The sequence below is a fragment of the Heptranchias perlo genome, chromosome 3 (assembly GCF_035084215.1).
Source record: "Heptranchias perlo isolate sHepPer1 chromosome 3, sHepPer1.hap1, whole genome shotgun sequence".
Classification (NCBI taxonomy): Eukaryota; Metazoa; Chordata; class Chondrichthyes; order Hexanchiformes; family Hexanchidae; genus Heptranchias; species Heptranchias perlo.
The window spans coordinates 18,215,694-18,238,756 of record NC_090327.1 but is presented as its reverse complement, the minus strand read 5'-3'; the positions used below and the strand labels follow the sequence as shown (position 1 = coordinate 18,238,756).

The 23,063-nt window shown below is 42.7% G+C and overlaps 1 protein-coding gene across 1 annotated transcript in view; it reads left to right on the top strand.

The window, feature by feature from the left end:
- The window catches only part of LOC137310775 (protein THEMIS3-like), a 65,721-nt gene that overhangs the window by 27,352 nt on the left and 15,306 nt on the right, over positions 1–23,063 (top strand). The window contains exon 3 of the mRNA XM_067978400.1: positions 13,371–13,835. Coding sequence (XP_067834501.1) covers positions 13,371–13,835 — 465 coding nt within the window. The remainder of the gene's footprint in view (positions 1–13,370; positions 13,836–23,063) is intronic.

Sequence of the window (23,063 nt, the reverse complement as noted above, 5' to 3'; positions counted from 1 at the left end):
TGTTTTGTTCTATTTATATTTCTTCACAATACCCTGTATTGTAAGACTTCCTTCTGCCTGGTCTAAAGGGCAAAATGTGCCTTATGTTGCTCATGAGCTCATAATGGTGAACGTGCAGTTAACCTCTCACTGCCCATCATCATCTCCTACATACGAACATACGAATTAAGAGCAGGAGTAGGCCATTCGGCCCCTCGAGCCTGCTCTGCCATTTGATAAGATCATGGCTGATCTGATTGTGACCTCAACCCTACTTTCCCGTCTACCTACTGTAACCTTTGACTCCCTTGTTAATCAGGAATTTTTCTAACTCAGTTTTTAAAATATTCAATGACCCTGCCTCCACCGCCCTCAGGGGAAGGGAGTTCCACAGACTCACGACCCTCTGAGAGAAAAAATTTCTCCTAATTTCCGTCTTAAATGGGAGACCCCTTATTTTTAAACTGTGTCCCCTAGTTCTAGTCTCTCCCACAAGGGGAAACATCCTCTCAGCATCTACCCCTTCAAGTCCCCTCAGGATCTTATATGATTCAATAAGATCACCTCTCATTCTTCTAAACTCCAATATATACGGGCCCAACTTGTCCAACCTTTCCTCATAAGATCACCCCCTCATCCCAGGAATCAGTCGAGTGAACCTTCTCTGAACCGCCTCTAAATCAATTATGTCCTTTCTTAAATAAGGAGACCAAAACTGCACACAGTATTCTAGATGTGGTCTCACCAATGTCCTGTACAACTGTAGCAAAACATCTCTACTTTTATATTCCATTCCCCTTGCAATAAATGACAACATTCCATTTGCCTTCCTAATCACTTGCTGTATCTGCATACTAACTTTTTGTGATTCATGTACTAGGACACCCAGATCCCTCTGTACCTCAGAGTTCTGCAATCTCTCTCCATTTAAATAATATACTGCTTTTCTATTCCTCCTGCCAAAGTGGACAAGTTCACATTTTCCCACATTATACTCCATCTGCCAAATTTTTGCAGATGTGCAAATCTCCTAATTGCACATCTCATCTCCCTGGGGTAAGCGGATCTGTCCAGGTTCATTGTCCTCCGCAGCTAAGCAAGCAAAATACCACCTCTTCATTAGTTACTTGTCCTGTTGCCTGGTTATCTCTGGAGCAGTGTTCCTCAATTCAGTTTAAAACAACAGTCGGATTAAAATTGCTCATTTGCACTAAGTCAGAAAAGACGAAATTTAGGAATAAATTTTCTGAGCCTGCGCTGGAAGTGAGGTAGCTTGCTTTCCCTCTCTTAACTTTGTTGTTTCCTTCTACAGCTTGTTCTACACTTTAGGAAACAGTAGGAAGCAGGTCCTGGCATTAAATATTCCCAGCACCTCGATGCAGAACAATCTTGAGTGCATTGTTCAGTTTTAACAACTCAAAATTTATACTAAGAATGAATGCACCAAAAAAAATCCCAAATTATATCTCCATAGTCCAGTCGTAAACTGAGGCAAAAGCCCTGCTAGTTTTACACTGGAATGCACCACATTTCCTCCCTCTGTGGATCGTCACATCTCTGAGGTAAATATTGTGAGCTAAAATGCGATGTGTGTGTTTGCTATTTTTTTGTATTTTCAAAAAGATTGGTTATTGCATAGCTTCCAACTGGCAGACTGCAGTGAGGAAAAGGGATCTATTTAAGAGTGGGAAGGATAAAGTTACTGCAAGGTTAAAGTGGAATGCACAGTTATAGCTGATGCTAATATGATGATAACTTAATCCGTCAAGGTAAGCTGTCAAATGATCTGATCTATTGCTGGGTTCACACATATGCTGGGAGTATAGTATAAACACTCTAAAAATGTTCAAAACTAATTATAATATAAACTTGCCAGGTTGTGAAAAGAACCAGAGTAATTGTTAACCCTAGTGCTCAGATATGGTTGCTGGCTGTGACCATTAGATGGATTTAAATCATTTATTATACTTATAATTCTTCAAAAACATTCATTGCAGCAGTGGGCCTCAGTGGAATGTGCTGATACAGCCATTCCTGCTAAATATATCAGAAGAATACAGAGTTACAGAGAAAGGCCATTTGGTTCATTTGGCTCATGCCAGATCTGTTGATTTTTCCATGTAAACAGTAAGGACTTGTTCAATCCCATGTTGGGGAGGGAAAGGTAAAGGCATCTGACAATAGTTAGCTCACTCTGATTGGAGTTTATTTTCCGGGGCTCTCTTCAGTCTTCTTCCTGCCCCAGTGCCTAGCCATATTCACCCCCGGTCTCCTGGCCCAATATTTATCCCTCAACCAGCATCACTAAAACAGATTATCTGGTCATTATCACATTGCTGTTTGTGGGACCTTGCTGTGCGCAAAATGGCTGCCGTGTTTCCTACATTACAACAGTGTCTACACTTCAAAAGTACTTAATTGTCTGTTAAGTGCTTTGGGATGTCCTGAGGTCATGAAAAGAGCAATATAAATGCAAGACTTTCTTTTTCTCTGTAATCAGGAGCCTGTCCAGCTCCTTTTGAAAAGATTCTAGAGACTGTGCAGTCAACATATTTTGTATTATATTTTGTTTCTTTTCTAACTGAAAACGAGTTTTGGAATCTTTACGTAATGTTACACGTGTGATTAAAGGAGAAAGAATCCCCAGGAGGAGGGTTTTCAATGCAAAATAGAATCATGGAAGTTACACGACAGAAAGAGGCCATTTGGCCCGTCACAAATGTAGCAGTGTTAGCTCTTCAGCCATAGCTAAATAATGTGATTTAATTTCCCTGCCCATTGCCTATATTCTTCTATATTCTTCATTTTCAAATATTTATCCAAATCCCTTTTACATTATGTTATAGCTTCTGCCTCAATAGCCACTTGTGGTAATTCCATGTCCTAATAACAGTCTATGTGAAAAAACTTCTTCAAACCTCCCCCCATTGTTCTTCCAGTGATAATCTCAATTTGCCAACCATTGTAGCAATGGTTTGGCAACTGATTGTAGCAATCTTTCACTGTTTATGCTTTCCAAACCTTTCCTAATCTTAAAAATTACTATTAGATTTCAAGTTAACCATTTTGTATCTGTCTTCACAGTAGAAGAAACTAATAACAAACCAGTAATAGTAGAAAATCAAGGGGCAAAGGGGAGGGAGGAACTAAAAACAATCACTATCACTAGAGAAAAAGTACTAGGTAAACTAATGGGTCTAAAGGCTGATAAGTCCCCTGGACCTGATGGCTTGCATTCGAGGGTCTTAAAGGAAGTGGCTGTGGATGCATTGGTTGTAATCTTCCAGAATTCACTAGATTCTGGCAAGGTCCCAGCGGATTGGAAAACTGCAAACGTAACATGCCTATTCAAGAAGGGAGTGAGACAGAAAGCAGGTAACTATAGACCAGTTAGCCTAACATCTGTCATTGGGAAAATGCTAGAATCCATTATTAAGGAAGTAGTAGCAGGACATTTGGAGACTCATAATACAATCAAGGAGAGTCAACATGGTTTTATGAAGGGGAAATCATGTCTGAAAATTTATTAGAGTTCTTTGGGGAAGTAACGGGCAGGGTGGATAAAGGGGAACCAATGGATGCGGTATATTTGGATTTCCAAAAGGCATTCGATAAGGTGCCACATTAAAGATTACTGCATAAGATAAGAGCTCATGGTGTTGGGGGTAATATACTGGCATGGATAGAGGATTGGCTAACTAACAGAAAACAAAGAGTCGGGATAAAAGGGTCATTTTCAAAATGGCAATCTGTAACGAGTGGGGTGCCGCAGGGATCAGTGCTGGGGCCTCAACTATTTACAATATATATCAATGACTTGGATAAAGGTGCAGCAGGTAATCCGGAAGGCAAACGGAATATTGGCCTTTATTTCTAGGGGGATGGAGTATAAAAGCAGGGAAGTCATGCTACAACAATACAGGGTGCCAGTGAGACCACACCTGGAGTACTGCGTACAGTTCTGGTGCCATTATTTAAGGAAGGACATACTTGCATTGGAGGCAGTTCAGAGAAGGTTCACTAGGTTGATTCCGGGTATGGAAGGGTTGTCTTATGAGGAAAGATTGAACAGGTTGGGTCTATACTCATTGGAGTTTAAAATAATGAGAGGAGATCTTATTAAAATATACAAGATTCTGAGGGGACTCGATAGGGTAGATGCTGAGAGGATGTTATCCCTCATGGGGGAATCTAAAACTAGGGGCATAGTCTCAGAATAAGGGGTCGCCCATTTAAGATGGAAATGAGGAGGAATTTCTTCTCCCAGAGGGTTGTGAATCTTTGGAATTCTTTACCCCAAAAAGCTGTGGAGGCTGAGTCATCGAATACATTCAAGGCTGAGTTAGACAAATTTTTGATCAGCAAGGGAGTCAAAGGATATGGGGAAAGGGCGGGAAAGTGGAGTTGAGATAAAAATCAGATCAGCCATGATCTCATTAAATGGCAGAGCAGGCTCGAGGGGCCGAATGGCCTACTCCTGCTCCTATCTCTTATGGTCTTATTTCTGTTCCGGGGGAAAACCCCAATTTTTTTGAGTACATCTTCATAGCTAGAACCCATCATTCCTGGTATCATTCTAGTGAGTCTTCACGGTACCTTTCTCATGGCTCTAGGGCTAAATTTACAAGACCGTCCCCCCACCCCTGTCACTGGTGAGGCCTCACATGCAGCAGGCAGCTTATCAGAAAATCCTGGGCATTGCACCTTCAATTTTGTAATAAGGGTAGAATTCCCTGGCCTCCACAGCCAAGTTCCTGATATGTGTTCCTGTGAAGCTCCATGTTGAGAAAGCCAATTCATAAAATCTGCAAGATGCTTTGAAAGGTTTCACTGCCTGAAAGAGTAGTGGAAGCAGATTCAATCATGGCTTTCAAAAAGAAATAGGATAAATACTTGAAGGGAAAAAATTTTGCAGGGCTACCGGGGAAAGACCAGGGGAATGGGACTAACTGGATTGCTCTTACAAAGAGCCAGCATGGGCTCAATGGGCCGAATGGCCTCCTTCTGTGCTATAACCATTCTATGATTCTAAGATGCCCTCTGCATGCAAGGCCCTGCTGATGATGCTGGGTCTCAGGAAATTTAGCCTCTAATATCATTTCTATAACGCAATCTTTAAAGCTACATGAAATATTCCAACTGTGGCCTAACAAATGTCTTATCCAAAATTCAGTATCACTTCTTTACTTTTATAATCAGTGCCCCAGGATCCCAGTTGCCATTTTATGTTTTTTTTATTATTACTCCCATCTTTAAAGATCTATGCATTTGCATCCCAGATCTCATTGTTCCTCTACTCAGTTAACATGTACATTCTATTAAAAATTAAGAACTTTATAGCCATGTCAGAGTTATAGGTTAAGTAATGGTTTCAAAGAAACAGGTTAATGCATTTGTCACAATAGCAAACCAAGGAATTGGTAGTTTGACATTAAGCTTGACAGTGATTTCCAACCCTAAATGAACAGGATAGAGTTTGTGGTTTATTTTCCTATTGAAATTATAAATCAGGCATTGCAAATTGCTTTTCTTCATAATCTTTTAAAAGGTATTTTTATTGCTGCTTATATCATTCACATCTACCGTTCTGTTTATATGCCAGCCGATGGATTAGCAAATTTATTGAACGGTCTTTTGAGACCATGGACATATTTTAAAATGAGTCCAATAAAAATATGCAGAAATGACAAAAGTTTTTTCCCCACTCTGTGTGATCATTAGTCTGGCTTGTTTTGCCACTTTTATATCTGCGTCATCCAGAGTTAAAATGTTTAAGAATTCTCTGCAGAAAACCATGGCAATTCAACACAGAAAAAGATTGCAATTTGGGCGTAGATACGTAAAATTCTATGAAGTGAGGATCCTTCTTTGATTACATATACTTCTGTTTGATGTTGGCTATTATGGCATATACATCACTGGAGTTAATGGCTGACATTCTTTCTTACTTACTCGCAAGCATGCAAAACGAGGCTTGTCCTTTCGAGAGAGCCCTGCCTCATGGAAACATACCTTATTTTGTGTGCTTGGAGGGTCTTTAAGATGCTCGCCCGCTTTGATGGTAACATCAATAGGGGTACAGCTTATTAAATATGCAAGGTCTTCCCAAGGAGAAGAAATAAAACATTGAGAAATACTTTTAAGAAAAAGCATTTTTGGTTAACCACAGAGCTAAACATTTATTCACAAGTGTGCCTTATCTCAGTTTTGCAGCATTAGTTAAGTGTTTATTTGTTTTTAATTTGCATTATTCAAAAATATCGCCATTGTACATGTCTATAGAAGCTAATTAAAAGTGCAGTACTACTGATGCTGGCTAGCTTACAGGGTTTATTTTATTTCTTGTACTATCACTTGAAACTCTCCTGATAGAATTTATTGTCAATTTTATTGTCAATTTTATCAGAAAGAAAGAAGACTTACATTTATAGAGCATCTTTAATGCCTCTCAGAAACCTTTCAAGGCATCTCACAGAATTTATGAATTGGCTTTCTCAACACGGAGCTTTGCAGGAACACATATCAGGAACTTCGCTGTGAAGGCCAGGCCAGTCTGCGTGATTTTCTGTCCGTATGGGACAGAATTGCCAATATGCACTGCCGTTGTACGAAGCTCGGCACATGGAGGGCTAATTCGTAAAATCTATCCCATAGTGAACTACTTTAGTTAACGCAGTGTTAGTTGTGGCTCAGTTGGTAGCACTCTCGTCTCTGATATCAATGAAGGTTGTGGGTTCATAATCCCACTTCAGAGATTTGAGTATAAAATTTAGGCTAACATTCCAGTGCAGTACTGATTGAGTTCTACACTGTCAGAGGTGCTGTCTTTCAGATAAGATGTTAAACCGTAGGCCCTGTCTGCCCTCTCAGGTAGATGGAAAAAGAACCCATGACGCTATTTTTGAAGAAGAGTTGGGGAGTTCTCCCCGGTGTCCTGGCCAATATTCAACCCTCAACCAACATCACTAAAATAGATCATTTGGTCATTATCACATCGCTGTTTGTGGGACCTCGCTTTGTGCAAATTGGCTGCTGTGTTTCCTTACAGTGAATACACTTCAAAAATACTTCATTGGTTGTAAAGCGCTTTGGGATATCCTGAAGTCGTGAAAGGCCCTATATAAACACAAGTTCTTTCTTTACTTTGAAATGCAGTCACTGTTGTTATGTTGTGTAAATGCAGTTTACTTGGCCCATATTTTATGGTTAACTCGTGGCTGCCAATATGTAAGGAAATGTATAGCACAGCAGTTTCTTTGTACTTCTTAATCACACTGTTAATAAGGTGCTTATTGGTTATAAAGTAGCTGCAGAGCTATTCTAGGCTGCCAATTCTTTGCTTTATGCAGTCTCTGGCCTGTGGTCTTCTGCTGCCACCTGCTGGAATTCTGCAGCAGTGGCAATACTCTATGTAAAGCATTTAAACATGTCAGGTTGTAATAACGCTTTAACGTGCTCTATTAATGGCAGGGCCACCCTGCCCAATGCTATAGGAAAACTGATGTTTTAAAGAAAATGATTCCGTCCACTGCAACAGCACTTTTAAAAAATAATATAAATCAAACTAAAGCTCAGGGAAACAATATTTCTGATACATAACAACAGTTCTGTAAATTCAATCCAAGAGGTTCCCAAAGCAACAATCAACCCTGTAGCCACAGGGCTTTATGAACAGGGCAACTTTACTGTGGAACTGCCAGTTCCAAGCCACAGTAATCATCAACTCACAGACCACTGTTACTTACTGTTAACCTGTCAGGGTCAACACAGGAAGGTTTAGTCCAGAATAAAAACAGCAAATGCTGGAAACACTCAGCAGGTCAGGCAACATCTATGGAGAGGGATGACCTTTTGTCAGAATGGGACGATGTTACAGACGAACCAGGTCGCCCATCTGAAACGCTGGCCTGGAATTTCCTGGAGCAAGGCGAATGGCAACGAACGCCATTAATTGTGCCGATTCGTGCACCTGTTGCAAACTTACTCCAAAATTTCCTGGAAAAGTGATTTGAATACAGCGCAGCGAGCATAATGGTGAATCGGGGACCTCAGAAGTGGAGCAGCCAATGGCTTACACCGTCTGCATCAATGAACAAATTAAGCAGATCAATATTGGCACGACCTGAGTCACAGAATTCTTTCACTCTGCTGAACTCGATCGCTTGCAGTAAATTGTTTGACTTATGGATGCACTCGGCTATTGTATTCAGTTTTAGGAACAGTCCAAGTTACAGATTTATTTTTTACCATTTATTTAGAAGATGACATTAACAATTTAAGCTTAATAACAAAGTCTCAGATTAAACAAATTGCAGAGTGGGGGGTGTAAAGTTGGACCTCGTTTATCCCATTTCTTAGGTGTGAAATGGGGGTAAAAAGGTCCAGTTTCATGGGGCTGTGTCCCGTGCCCCACGGACACCTGAAATACGTCCAACACCATATTAACTCGGGCGATATTCAGGCATCCCTAGCGGCCGTCATAAACAGGCACTAGGCCTCTTGCCTATGATAACGAGGAGCCTAACACCTGCTGAGGGACCCATCTCCGAACTTTTAACTTAGCTTAAAGTGGAGCCAGGTGAACCACTACTGTAGGCCACTGCTGGCCCACATTCGTCATCCTCTCTTTCGCCTCCCCCATCCCCCTACCAGGATCTACTTGAGGGCTGCTGCTGGCTTCACAGCCGGCTCAAATTGGTCCATAGGAAACTGGCGAGCTGCCTCAGGAGGCCCGAAAGGTGCCTGCAGCTTGCCGGAACTATTCAGATCAGGCCCGAGGCCCAATTTCAGATGAGCCTCTGTCTTCTGGCGGTTGCTGTGAGCGCGCTAACCATTTTGGGCCTGAAAACGGGCCTAATCAAATTTCTCCCCCACTCTCACTTTCATCAATGGTATATGCAGGCACTTTGACACCTGCACCACGCACACAATATACACTAAACCTAACGCACAATGACAAGGAAGAAGGGCTTGACAGGGTAGACGCTGAGAGGTTGTTTCCCCTGGCTGGAGAGACTAGAACTAGGGGGCATAGTCTCAAGATAAGGGGTCGGACATTTAGGACCGAGATCAGGAGAAATTTCTCCACTCAGCGAGCTGTGAATCTTTGGAATTCTCTACCCCAGAGGGCTGTGGATGCTGAGTCATTGAGTATATTCAAGACTGAGATCAATAGATTTTTGGACACTCAGGGAATCAAAGGATATGGGGATCGGGTCGGAAAGTGGAGATGAGGTAAAAGATCAGCCATGATCTTATTGAATGGCGGAGCAAACTCGAGGAGTCGTATGGCCTACTCCTGCTCCTATTTCTTATGTTCTTATGTTTTGATAGGCTTTAGCTAATAATTAATTATATCAGGAAAGAGCAGAGATTTAATTTTACTTTAATCAATTATTTTAACTTGTGAGTTTAAATACTTTCACCTGCGCCATTATTTTTCAGTCTAAGTGACGACGGTGAGAAAACCAGTGGAAATCCCGGAAATTCTCAAGCACCGTTGACTTGACTGGAGGGCGGAGCTATGATCAACTGGCCTTTCACAGTTTTGTCGAGGATATTGGTGGAGTGCTGCAAAAGTCCCAGGAAATTATGCCTGAATAATGGCGTAACTCACTTTCGCCATAATTTCCTGGGACTTTTGCGCTGGTAGATGAACCCAAGGCTGTAGATACACCATTGCAACGGCCCAAGTCGCCAAGAAATTATTGGCCGTTAATCCTGCCTTCCTCTCTCCACAGAGGCTGCCTGACCTGCTCAGTGTTTCCAGCAGTTGTTGTTTTTATTTCAGATTTCTAGCATCTGCGGTATTTTGCTTTTCACTTAAGGTTTAGTCCAGGGTGGGAATTTGTAGCAATCAGTCACAACTGCATCATAAAAAAAGAAATGAACATTAGCGGGCATGCTCCTGAGGGGGAAAAATAAATTCAGATCATCAAACCTGTTTTTCTACAGACCATGAACAATCTGCTCTATCATGATCTCTTAACGTAGTGACATGTCCCAAGACGCTTCACAGGAGTGTTATCAAACTAAATTTTACACCCAGCCACATAAGGAGGTATTAGGACAGGGCTTGGTCAAAGAGGTAGGTTTTAAGGAGTGTCTTAAAGGAGGAGACAGAGGGAAAGGGGTGGTGAGGTTTAGGAAGAGAAATCCAGAGCTTAAGGCCTAGGCAGCTGAACGCGTGGCCGCCAATGGTGGAGTGAGGAAAATCAGGGATGTGCAAAAGGCCAGAGTTGGAGGTGCAGAGATCTCGGAGGTTTGTAGGGCTGGAGGAGTGGGGGGGGGGGGGGCGAGGCCATGGAGGGATTTGAAAACAAGGACAAGAATTTTAAAATCGAGGGGTTCGCTGGACCGGGAGCCAATGTAGGTCAGCGAGCACAGGATGGGTGAACAGGACTTGATGCGAGTTAGGATAGGGGCAGCAGAGTTTTGGATGAGCGCAAGTTTACAGAGGGTGCGAGGGTGGGAGGCCGGCCAGGAGAGCATTGGAATAGTCGAGTCTGGAGGTAACAGAGCCAACCCAACCCAATTCATCTCTTGAGGAAAGACTGCAAGGTTTTGTTGTGCACCCAGTGCCAAAGGTAAATAAAACAAAACTCCAAAATAGCCATCTGCTACATCATACACTCTCAGCCAGTTGCCTTCATTGGTGACTTTTCCATGGTCACAGCAACTTAGGAAACATCACTAGGTAGATTTTATGAATTAGAATTAATGGAGGGAAAATTGTGTGTGGCATGCTGAACTTCACGCCCAAGTTTCTTATATACATTCTCACCATTCAAAGCTGTCCACCAGAAGCACTAATTCATAAAATCTACTCCCACATACCATAGAGCATTTTTTTTATTCGTTCATGGGGTGTGGACATCACTGGCGAGGCCTACATTTATTGCCCATCCCTAATTCCCCTTGAGAAGGTGGTGGTGAGCCGCCTTCTTGAACCGCTGCAGTCCGTGTGGTGAAGGTTCTCCCACAGTGCTGTTAGGTAGGGAGTTCCAGGATTTTGACCCAGTGACGATGAAGGAACGGCGATATATTTCCAAGTCGGGATGGTGTGTGACTTGGAGGGGAACGTGCAGGTGATGTTGTTCCCATGTGCCTGCTGCCCTCGTCCTTCAAGGTGATAGAGGTCATGGGTTTGGGAGGTGCTGTCAAAGAAGCCTTGGCAAGTTGCTGCAGTGCATCCTGTAGATGGTACACTCTGTAGCCACGCTGCGCCGGTGGTGAAGGGAGTGAATGTTTAGGGTGGTGGATGGGATGCCAATCAAGCGGGCTGCTTTGTCCTGGATGGTGTTGAGCTTCTTGAGTGTTGTTGGAGCTGCACTCATCCAGGCAAGTGGAGAGTATTCCATCACACTCCTGACTCGTGCCTTGTGGATGGATACCATAGAGCATGCAATTATCTCAATTTGTACCTAGCTGATCGCCATGACATCTTGCATCACACTAAACAATTACACTAGTGTATAGAGTAACCTTACATCATATGGAACAGTGTTACACAGTCACACAAATGAACAGAATTCAGGGCTATGGTTAATTCATGTGTTCTTAATTTTGCTTGAAGGATCTCAGAACCGTCTACAACATTCTAATACATTCCAAACTATTCTATACTGGGATAAGTAAATACACTATAGTACAGTTCACTGTAATAGTAATACTCAAAAAATGCCCAATTACTGTAATTTATACAATATTTCAATTCTATTGCAAAGGCATGAGATCCATTTGATCCAATACCTAGAGGAAGCAAACACTCTCACTGTTAGTGGTTCTGTATGGATATTTGTTAGTTAAACTCATGAAGGAAAACATGGTCACCCCTGTTTGCTCTACCATTCTTTGGAGAAGGTTGAGAGGAGATTTGATAGAAGTGTTCAAAATCATGATGCGTTTCGATAAAGTAAATAAAGAGAAACTGTTCCCATTGGCGGAAGGGTCGAGAGCCAGAGGACACAGATTTAAGGTGATTGGCAAAAGAACCAAAGGTGACATGAGGAAAAACTTTCTTATGCAGCGAGTAGTTATGATCTGGAATGCACAGCCTGATAGGATGGTGAATGCAGATTCATTTGTGGCTTTCAAAAGGGAATTGGATAAATATTAGAAAGGAAAAAATTTGCAGGGCCACAGGGAAAGAGCGGGGGAATGGGACTAACTGGATTGTTCTTACAAGGAGCCGGCACAGGCTCAATGGGCCAAATGGCTTCCTTCTGTGCTGTAACCATTCTATGATTCAATTTACAATTCTTATGAAGGAACCTCAGCACAAAAAGGACAATCAAAAAATAGATTTGACACGTTTGAATTGCTAATGAAATTGAGAGAATTTTCTAATATTCTAACCTTTGATCCTATGTGTATGAATGCTGCCAGCCAGCAGCTGTACAATAGCTATAAGAGTAAGAATTTACTTCTCTCCCTCAAGTTTAGTGTGGTACTGGGCCATACAAACTAGGAAAAACCCAGATTTGATTCCTGGTCTGTGTTGGGTTAGCTGCTCTTAACTGGGTGGCCGATACTGCTGCAAAAGTGGGCTAGGGAAGCAAAACATTTGGCTAGGGTTCCAGCAATCCTTGCTGGAATGACACATAGATGGATATCATGTGAGGACAAGGCACAAGTCAGGAGTGTGATGGAATACTCTCCACTTGCCTGGGTGGGTAAAACTGCAACTCAAGAAGCTCGACGTCATTCAGGACAAAGCAGTCCGCTTGATCGACAGCCCATCCTTAAACATCCACTCAATCCACCAGCGGTACACCGTGGCTGCAGTGTGTACTGGCCACAGGATACAATGCAGCAACTCGCCAAAGCTTCTTCGACAGCACCTCCCAAACCCGTGACCTCCAACATCTAGAAGGACAAGCACAGTAGGTGCATGGGAACACCATCACCTCCAAGTTCCCCTCAAAGTCACACACCATCCCGACACGGAAATATATCACCGTCCCTTCATCGTCGCTGGGTCAAAATTCTGGAACTCCCTTTCCAACAGCACTGTTGGAGAGTCTTCCCCTCACGAACTGCAGTGGTTCAGGAGGAAGGCTCACCACCACCTTCTCAAGGGCAATAAAAGCTGGCCGTGCTAACGACCCCCATATCCCGAGAAAGAATGAGAAAAGAGGAATGGGCTTTGCTGTGTATTTCTCTGTTGAATATCTCACTAATACTCACCACTGTCCACAAATGAAAAATAATCACTTGGGTGAAGGATTATTGAAACGACCAACTGTCACTGCCTTGAGAAAAGGAGAGGTAAGGGGAAATAAGTAGATGGGGAAATCGGAGATCTTTTTCTTTAAATATCTTTCATTTTACCTTTTTAAGTGAATCTAAACAGCACTGATTCCTTTTAATTGCTTTGTTTTCCATTTTAGGGGAATTTCTGCTCATTCCAGATCCGGATACCTATGAGACTGTGGGCCATCTTGTAAATTGCATCAAGATAGGGCATAAGAGGGAAGAACAGCCCAGATTCCAGAATAAAGTTGATATTTTCTTGGCTGAAGGCAACGTTCTGAGAAAAGGTGAAAAGTTGGCATTACTTGGCATCAAGGAAGGAGTCAGTGGAAAGATGCTGAAATGCCAGCTCATTAAAAGAAAAGATAATCCAGTCATATTTCTGCCAATGGAATGTCGAGGAATGTTCCAAGAATGTCATGACGACTATTACTACACACTTGATAAAATACTAACATGGAAGATTCCAGTAGGCCATAGCCGCATTGTAAAGCCAGTGATGGGAATCCCAACGTACAAAGATAGCTTCTCCATCTTGCCGGAAAATTTCAGTGGTCAACTAGTGCTTCAGCCCAGTTATTGTGTCAAAGCAGTACTCGCAGGTTAGTGGTTGCGTGTAATTTTCTCCACAGATAGCCTAGATTTTCCGATATAGTTTGTACCTGAAACAGGTTTTTGCAATAGCACAAATGGAAGTGTGTTCCTTGCTCCCTATTTTCCAAAGTAACCTTTTTAATCTTAATTATGCAGAACCCCAGTTGCAGATTTGGGTGTGCGAAGGGGGAGCTGTGTAGTGGGGGTAACAGTGGATGGGAACACAGCATTTTTAACGCAGTCTGGCTTGCCTTGGATTCTTCTCTGTCAAAGTGTTTCAGACAGAATTCCCATTGGGAAACCCAGTTGTGCCAGTAATTGTGCCTGGAGCAACAACAAAAAATTGGATCAATTAGCAAAAAGCCCATGAAAGCCGAAGTACCACCGGGAGAAGAAACAAAAAAATACAGAGAAGTGGTTAAGAAATGGCTGAAATACACTTACCATAACGTAAAAATCATTAAAATCGGCTTTCATTGCCAATTTGAAAAAACTCAGGTTTTTTTGCAAATTTTTCAGTTTCTATTTTTAGCATCAAAAACCAGGAGAAAATCAGGGAAAGAACTGGACCCCCAAAAAACTGGGTAAATTTAAAGAAAATTGGTAAAAATCAGTTTCTGCTTCGGCCATTGTTAGAAGTCAAGGAAACAAGCAAGGTTTTTAAAAAACCTTTAAGGTAGACACTATTGTGAGCAAGAACAGGAGCTTTTTACCAGACTAATAATCTGTTTCTGCATGAAGTCAAGTACAATGTAACTTGTCAAAATACTTTGGTTATTTAAGCAAAACACAGATTTCCCACATAAATTTCTTTCCATTTTTATCCTCCTCTTCAATACTTACGTAAAATTGTTTATGTACAAAATAACCCATAATGAATAAAAAAAGGAATTTTGAAATAACCTCATAATGTGGAGGGATAGGGCGGGGGAGTGGGACTAGCTGGATTGCTCTTTCATAGAGCCGGCATGGACTCGATGGGCCAAAGGGCCTCCTTCCGTGCTGTAACCTTTCTATGACTCTAGGAACATAGGAACAGGGGTAGGCCATTCAGCCCCTCGTGCCTGCTCCGCCATTTGATAAGATCATGGCTGATCTGTGATCTAACTCCATACACCTGCCTTTGGCCCATATCCCTTAATACCTTTGGTTGCCAAAAAGCTATCTATCTCAGATTTAAATTTAGCAATTGAGCTAGTATCAATTGCCGTTTGCGGAAGAGAGTTCCAAACTTCTACCACCCTTTGTGTGTAGAAATGTTTTCTAATCTCACTCCTGAAAGGTCTGGCTCTAATTTTTAGACTGTGCCCCCTACTCCTAGAATCCCCAACCAGCGGAAATAGTTTCTCTCTATCAACCTTATCTGTTCCCCTTAATATCTTATAAACTTCGATCAGATCACCCCTTAACCTTCGAAACTCCAGAGAATACAACCCCAATTTGTGTAATCTCTCCTCGTAAATTAACCCTTGAAGTCCTGGTACCATTCTACGATTCTATGAAAAGGTACTAATAAATAGAATTCGACAGTGACCAAGTGGACATTGACTTTTAAAATTTTTTAAATTCACTTTAAGAATCTAACAGAAAAGAAAATAACCAGTTACATAAGAACATAAGAAATAGGAGCAGGAATAGGCCCCTCGAGCCTGCTCCGCCATTCCATACGATCATGGTTGATCTTCGACCTCAACTCCACTTTCCTACCTGATCCCCATATCTCTTGATTCCCCTAGAGTCCAAAAATCTATCAGTCTCAGCCTTGAATATATTCAATGAGTCAGCATCCACAGCCCTGTGGGGTAGAGATTCACAACCCTCTGAGTGAAGAAATTCCTCCTCATCTCAGTCCTAAATGGCCGACCCCTTATCCTGAGACTATGCCCCCTAGTTCTAGACTCTCCAGCCAGGGGAAACAAGCACCTACCCTGTCAACCCCCCTCATAATCTTATATGTTTCAATGAGATCACCTCTCATTTTTCTAAACTCCAGTGAATAAAAGCCCATTCTACTCAATATCTCCTCATAGGGCAACCCTCTCACCCCAGGAATCAATCTAGTGAACCTTAGATGCACCGCCTCTAAGGCAAGTATATCCTTCCTTAGGTAAGGAGACCAAAACTGTACACAGCATTCCAGGTGAGGTCTCACCAAAGCCTTGTACAACTGTAGTAAGACTTCTTTACTCTTGTACTCCAACCCCCTTGCAGTAAAGGCCAACATGCCATTTGCCTTCCTAATTGCTTGCTGTACCTGCATGCTAACATTTTGTGTTTCTTGTACGAGGACACCCAAATCTCTCTGAACACCAACAGTTAATAGTTTCTCACCATTTAAAAAATATTCTGTTTTTCTATTCTTCCTACCAAAGTGAATAACCTCACATTTCCCCACATTATACTCCATCTGCCGCCTTCTTGCCAGTTCACTTAACCTGTCTATTTCCCTTTGCAGACTCTTTGGCGAGGATTATGACTCGGAGCCGGGAATGGGGGCGGGGGGTCGAATCGCAGACAGGAACCCGGAACTACGGGTTTCCGGACATCCTTACAATTTGGCGTAAGGACGTCTTTTATTTATTTTTTGGTTTGCCATCCGACAGGCCGGCCTGACTGACAGGCTGGCCTCAGTCGGACAGGAGCAGAGCATGGAAGAGGACACGAAAAGGTATGTCTTCAGGTAAGTCTTAGATTGTAAGGATGGGGGGGGCATGGGTGGCACAGGGAAATGGGTGGGCACGGGTTCACCGGTGGGCATCGGGCACCAGTGGGCACGGGGCACCGATAGGTGCGGGGGCACCAATGGGCACGGGGGCACCAATGGGCAAGGGAGTCACAGAAGGGGGGACAGTCCGGGGGTGGGGGGGGCAGTCATCGGAGGTCAGTCATGGGGGAATCAGTCATGGGAGGGGGGATCGGGCGTCATGGGGGGCGATCAGGTGTCAGTCACCGAGGGGCGGGGGGGTTGTTGGGATCGGGGGTTATTGCGGTGATCCGCGATCGTTGGTGGGGTCTGCGATCATTGAGGGGGTCCGCGATCGGTGTGGGGGGTCCGCGATCACTGAGGGGGTCGCTGCAGGTAGGCATGTTGAACCTGGGGAAAGCACTCCTGCTCCTCTGGGCCCACAAGCTGTGCGATAAAGGCACTTGGACACTTGAAGTTTCGGGCCTTCTCGCCTCCTCTCACGCAGCGTGAAGGAGAAGGCTCGGGGATCCCAGTGCCCAGGGGTTGAAATTGCAAAACTTTTCAAAATGGAGGCCCGCAGCCTCCTTGAAACATTTTAGTGACCAACCCACCTCTTGGGAGTGGGTTGGATGCCCGCCCCTCGTCCTGCCCCGGTGAAAACCGGAAATGGGAGGGTTGGGGGCGGTTTGGGGGGGGTGGTCTGAAATTGTTGCAATTTTCAATGCCTCCCTGCCCCCAACCCACCCATTTCTCACAGTTAAAATTCTGCCCTTTCTGTCCTCAAGGCTTACGTTCCCACCTAGTTTTGTATCGTCAGAAAACTTGGATACAATACACTCGGTCCCTTCATCTAAGTCATTAATATAGATTGTAAATAGCTGAGGTCCAAGCACTGATCCTTTGCAGCACCCCACTAGTTACAGCCTGCCAACCTGAAAATGACCCATTTATCCCTACTCTCTCTTTTTGTCCCTTAGCCAATCCTCTATCCATGCTAATATATTACCCCCAACCCCATGAGCCCTTATCTTGCGTAACAACCTTTTATGTGGCACCTTATCGAATGCCTTTTGGAATTCCAAATATACGACATCCACTGGTTCCCCTTTATCTACCCTGCTAGTTACATCCTCAAAAAACTCTAATAAATTTGTTAAACACGATTGCCCTTTCATAAAACCATGTTGACTCTGCCTAATCATATTATGATTTTCTAAGTGCCCTGTTACAACTTCCTTAATAATAGATTCCAGCATTTTCCTGACAACTGATGTCAGGCTAACTGGCCTGTAGTTCCCTGTTTTCTCTCTCCCTCCTTTCTTGAATAACGGGATTATATTTGCTACTTTCCAATCCGCTGGGACTGTTCTAGGATCTAGGGAATTTTGGAAGATCACAACCAATGCATCCACTATCTCTGCAGCCACCTCTTTTAGAACCCTCGGATGTAGGCCATGAGGTCCAGGGGATTTATCGGCTTTTAGTCCCATTAGTTTCTCCAGTACTTTTTCCTCTATTGATATTAATTACTTTAAGTTCCTCACTCTCATTAGCCCCTTGGTTCCCCATTATTTCTGGTTTGCTTTTTGTTATATCTACTGTGAAGACAGATACAAAATACTTGTTTAATGTCTCTGCCATTTCCTTATTCCCCATTATATTTTCTCCTGTCTCAGCCTCTAAGGGACCAATGTTTACTTTTGCTACTCTCTTCCTTTTTACATACTTGTAGAAGCTTTTACAATCCATTTTTATATTTTTTGCTAGTTTACTTTCATTCTATTTTCTCCCTTTTTATCAATTTTTGATCATCCTTTGCTGGTTTCTAAAACTCTCCCGATCCTCAGGCTTACAACTCTCCTTGGCAACATTATAGGCCTCTTCTTTTAATCTGATACTATCCATAACTTCTTTAGTTGGCCATGGATGAATCACTTTTCCCGTGGAATTTTTATTTCTCAATGGAATGTATATTCATTGAGAATATTGAAATATTTCATTTCGGCTTATCATCCTTGTTGGTTGAGAACAGATCTGTTAACTGAGCTCCGACTCTCACTGCTGTGTAAATCTGAACTCACCTCAAGTCCTGAAGACAATTCTCGCTTGAAAGGATTTGGTGCTGAAAATCGGACCCTGAGATGCCCTGGCCATATTTGTGACATTGTGTGTATTGACATCACAAATGGAATGCACGGTCACCTCAAGTCGCAACTTTCAGCACAAAGACCACCGGAAATTGGAGTTTTTTAATTGTAAAGTCAGGAGTGAATCATTTTTAGCCAATCCGTCAAACTGAAAAAAATCAGGAATATATGCTGGAAATCAGGGGGAAAAAATGACTTTAATGATCCCTACCTTAACATTACTGTGTCCTTTTATGACCTTCCTCATACCTAGCAACCTTGAACACCTATTCTGTATGGGGATGATTTAGAAATGACATTCTGCACTTGTTTAATCTGATAGGAAAAGCAGAACAAATCTAACGTAGACAATTCTTCCTCCCAATCACCATTAGCATAATACTCAAGTGATCCCAATTGCAAAATCCCTGCCTGCACCTCCTGACCATACAACTCCTGAATAGAAAACCGCTCTGATAGAACACGTTTTGCTGTGGGATGCATTCGACTCGTTCAAAACCAGCCAAAGCTGATGGGATGCCAGTCTTCTCTTAGGTCTCAGTTTTAAGAGTCCTACATGAAATAAGACTGGGTGATCTTAATCCAGTTCCTAATGAGCATAAGCCCACAGCACAAAATTGTCCCTAATTTGTTATTGAATCAGAAACTACGCTCAAGAGATGCAACAAGATAGCCAGTGTGGGAAATGGAAAATATTACACTGGATTATTAGGGAGTTAGGGCACATTATTGAGACAAAGTGAAGGGAGCCTTACTCTGCATCTAACGTGGCTGTACCTAACCTGGAAGTTCTTGATGTTGACATGGATCCAGAAATCAGAAAGCATTCCACTTCCTAGCAATAAGAGAGAGGGGTGGAGGGGAAGAGGAGAAAGGAGGGGAGAGGAGGAAAGGGAATAGGAGGGGGGTACTCAGATAGGAAGGATGGGGAGAAAAGAGCATTGAGGATAGGGAAGGATGAGAGAGGATGGGAAAAGCAGGAAAACTACCTCAGTGGTGGGGGAGCAGGAAACTACCTCGGGGAGCAGGAGACTACCTCAGTGGGAGAGGGTGGAAAATTATCCCAATTGGGGTAGGAAGGAGTACAGGAAGCTACCTCAGCATTGGCAGAGGGATTGGGAAAATCTAGAAACTACTTCAACAGGTGGCGGTGGAAGACTCCCTTAGTGGGAATTGGAGGGTTGGAAAGCTACCTCAGTGGGGAGGAGAAATAGAATCTCACCTCAGTTCAGGTGGGGAGTCAGAAGAAAAGTGAGGCAAAGGAAGACTATTTCCATGGAGAGAGGGACAAGGGAAAACTATCTCAAGAGGTTGTATTAGCCCTGAATTTTTCTTAAATAATGGTAGGTCCAATTTTTTTCCTCAATTTTAATTACCCAGCATTAATTATAACATTTCACTGCCTCCAATTTTTTTGTCATTTTAAATTCTTAAGAGTTTTACTCCTACTGATTTATCACACCTTTTGCTGCTCCCAATTTTTTAATGACTTTTTATGCTTCTGTACTTTTCATACATAGAATCATGGAATAATACAGCACAGAAGGAGCCCATTCGGCCCATCGTGCCTGTGCCAGCTCTTTGAAAGAGCTACCCAATTAGTCCCACTCCCCTGCTCTTTCCCCATAGCCCTGTGAATTTTTCCCCATCAAGTATTTATCCAATTCCCTTTTGAAAGTTATTATTGAATCTGCTTCCACCATCCTTTCAGGTAGTGTATTCCAGATCATAACAACTCGCTACGTAAAACTTTTTTCCTCATGTTGCCTCTCGTTCTTTTGCCAATTACCTTAAATCTGTGTCCTCTGGTTACCGACCCTTCTGCCACTGGAAACAGTTTCTCCTTATTTACTCTATCAAAACCCTTCATGATTTTGAACACCTCCATCAAATCTCCCCTTAACCTTCTGTACTCTAAGGAGAACTACCCCGGCTTCTCCAGTCTCTCCATATAACTGAGGTCTTTCATTCCTGGTACCATTCTATGTAATTTCCCTTGACATCCTTCCTAAAGTGTGGTGTCCAGAATTGAGCACAATACTCCATCTGAGGCCTAACTAGTGTTTTATAACTGTTTAGCATAACTTCCTTGCTTTTGTACACTATGCCTCTATTTATAAAGCCAAGGATCCCATATGCCTTTTTAACAGCTTTCTCAACTTATCCTGCCACCTTCAAAGACTTGTGTATGTATACTCCCAGGTCTCTCAGTTCCTGCACTCCATTTAAAATTGTACCATTTAGATTATATTGCCTCTCTTCATTCTTCCTGCCAAAATGAATCACTTCATACTTCTCTGCGTTAAATTTCATCTGCCATGTGTCTGCCCATTTCACCAGTCTGTCTATGTCCTCCTGAAATCTGTTGCTATCCTCCACACTGTTTATTACATTTACTGGTCACGATGCTTTGCCATTTGTAGTGACCCTGTTTTTTTTCCCACCTTTTCCTGCTCCTGAATTTTTCCAAGTTTTAATGTCCCAGTTTTGCTCAAAGACGCATAAGCCGGGAATTTCCTCAGAGCTGCTCTCACTCTGCCGTTGTAACTTTGTCGGAAGTTCAGCGGAAATCCTGTTTATGTGCGTAGCGGGAGCAGCTCCAAGGAAATTCCCAGCCATAGACGTAAGGACAACACTTAATATTGAAATCTCCAAATACAGCACCATCTATGGGCACAATGGGTATTGCAGGTTAATGTGGAAACTTTTATAATGAATTCGCCCATTGACAAAGGTTGCACAGGGGTTTTCAACGCACTTTGTAATGGAATGTGGTGACCCACCTACCAATCTTTTATATATAATCGATATATGTGTTAATAGAGCAGTTTGTGGAGATTGGGTGATACAATGAGCTTGCACAATTGGAGCAATATTACAAGACAATAGTGCCAGTAGTTGATATTGGAAATTTGGGCTTGAATTTCTGGACTGGTAAAATTACCCCAATGTCCTTTCAACATTAGGGACTGGGCTCAAATCCATTACACAATGAATTTTCTCTCTGCTGTTTCTAAGGTTCTATACCCTGGAACTGAATAAGTACTTGAAAGTAAAGAAAATTGCAGGGCTAGGGGGATAGGGCAGGGGAGTGGGACTAGCTGGATTGCTCTTGCATAGAGCCGGTGCGTACTCGATGGGCCGAATGGCCTCCTTCCGTGCTGTAACCTTCCTACGATTCTATGATACCCCATTCATAGTACAGAGGGAACATGGTAATATAAATGAGGCAAGTAACACCACCTCATGATTTCAATAACTAATTTCTTTCACAGAACCGTTTGCAGGCATGTTCGGTTCACAATAAGGAGGACAAATTACTGCCCTATAAGCCACCTCCCAATTGCCATTAACACAATGATGGAAGGAGTAATAAATAGTGCCATCAAGCAACATCGACTCACCAATAAGTTACTGTCCGATGCTCAGCTTGGTTCTGCTCGAACAATCAGTTCCTGACCTCATCACAGTCCTTATGCGACACGGACGCATGAGCTCCCAACTACTGAGACATTTCTTATTATTTACAATTTATGAGTAAACAACATCAAGGGGAGCTCATTAGCATCTCAAATATTACCATATCAGCCCCTCTTTTTTTTACTTGCAGTAATACACTCTGCTTTTAAAACATAGCATTAAATGTAACTCTTTTTTTCCAAGTCGTCTCTATGTAAAAATGATCAACGGCAATGAATTTTCTTGGAGGTTCTCCCAATCTCCCATCGTAACCTCAGGTGAAGATCAACGGAATCCTCAGAGAAATGGCTGAAAACAGCCATATGGGGTGTTTCTCCAGGGGTTCGACCAATCGCTCACTGAAGTCATGGCAGGAGATTGGGACCACCCTCATGGAAATTCAGGGCCAAGGTCTCACCCTTGCTCCTCTGAAGTCCAGTAATTAAATTCTACTGTTCTTGGTTTTAATCCTCAGCAGTACACAATACCTAATAATCTTTTGGATGGTTGTGCCTACCGTTGTTTTATAATCATTTCCGATTAGTTTAATTTAATATAACATCTGCCTTGGGCTGAAGTGTTTGCTGTGCCAAAACTGGTATTAGACGACATCAAAAATGAGTTTCCACACTCTGCTTTCATCTGTGGGACCTAGACTTGAATCCAGCCCAGAATGAAAGAACAGTCTGCTTTCCCTGCTAGCTGTAATGAGTGTGGGCAGTTCCTGAAAGGCATAAGGCACAACACTGCTCCTAATTTGGCACTAACTGGCACAAAAATAACAATTTCAATCAGAAAAGCCTTGGGGATCGCTGATGTGGGAAATAAAATTGCTGTAGGGCAATCTTCTGAGGTTGGAATTTAGCCTCACCATTAGGGGCAAAGTATATTTTTTTATTCATTCATGGGATGTGGCCGTCGCTGGCAGGGCCAGCATTTATTGC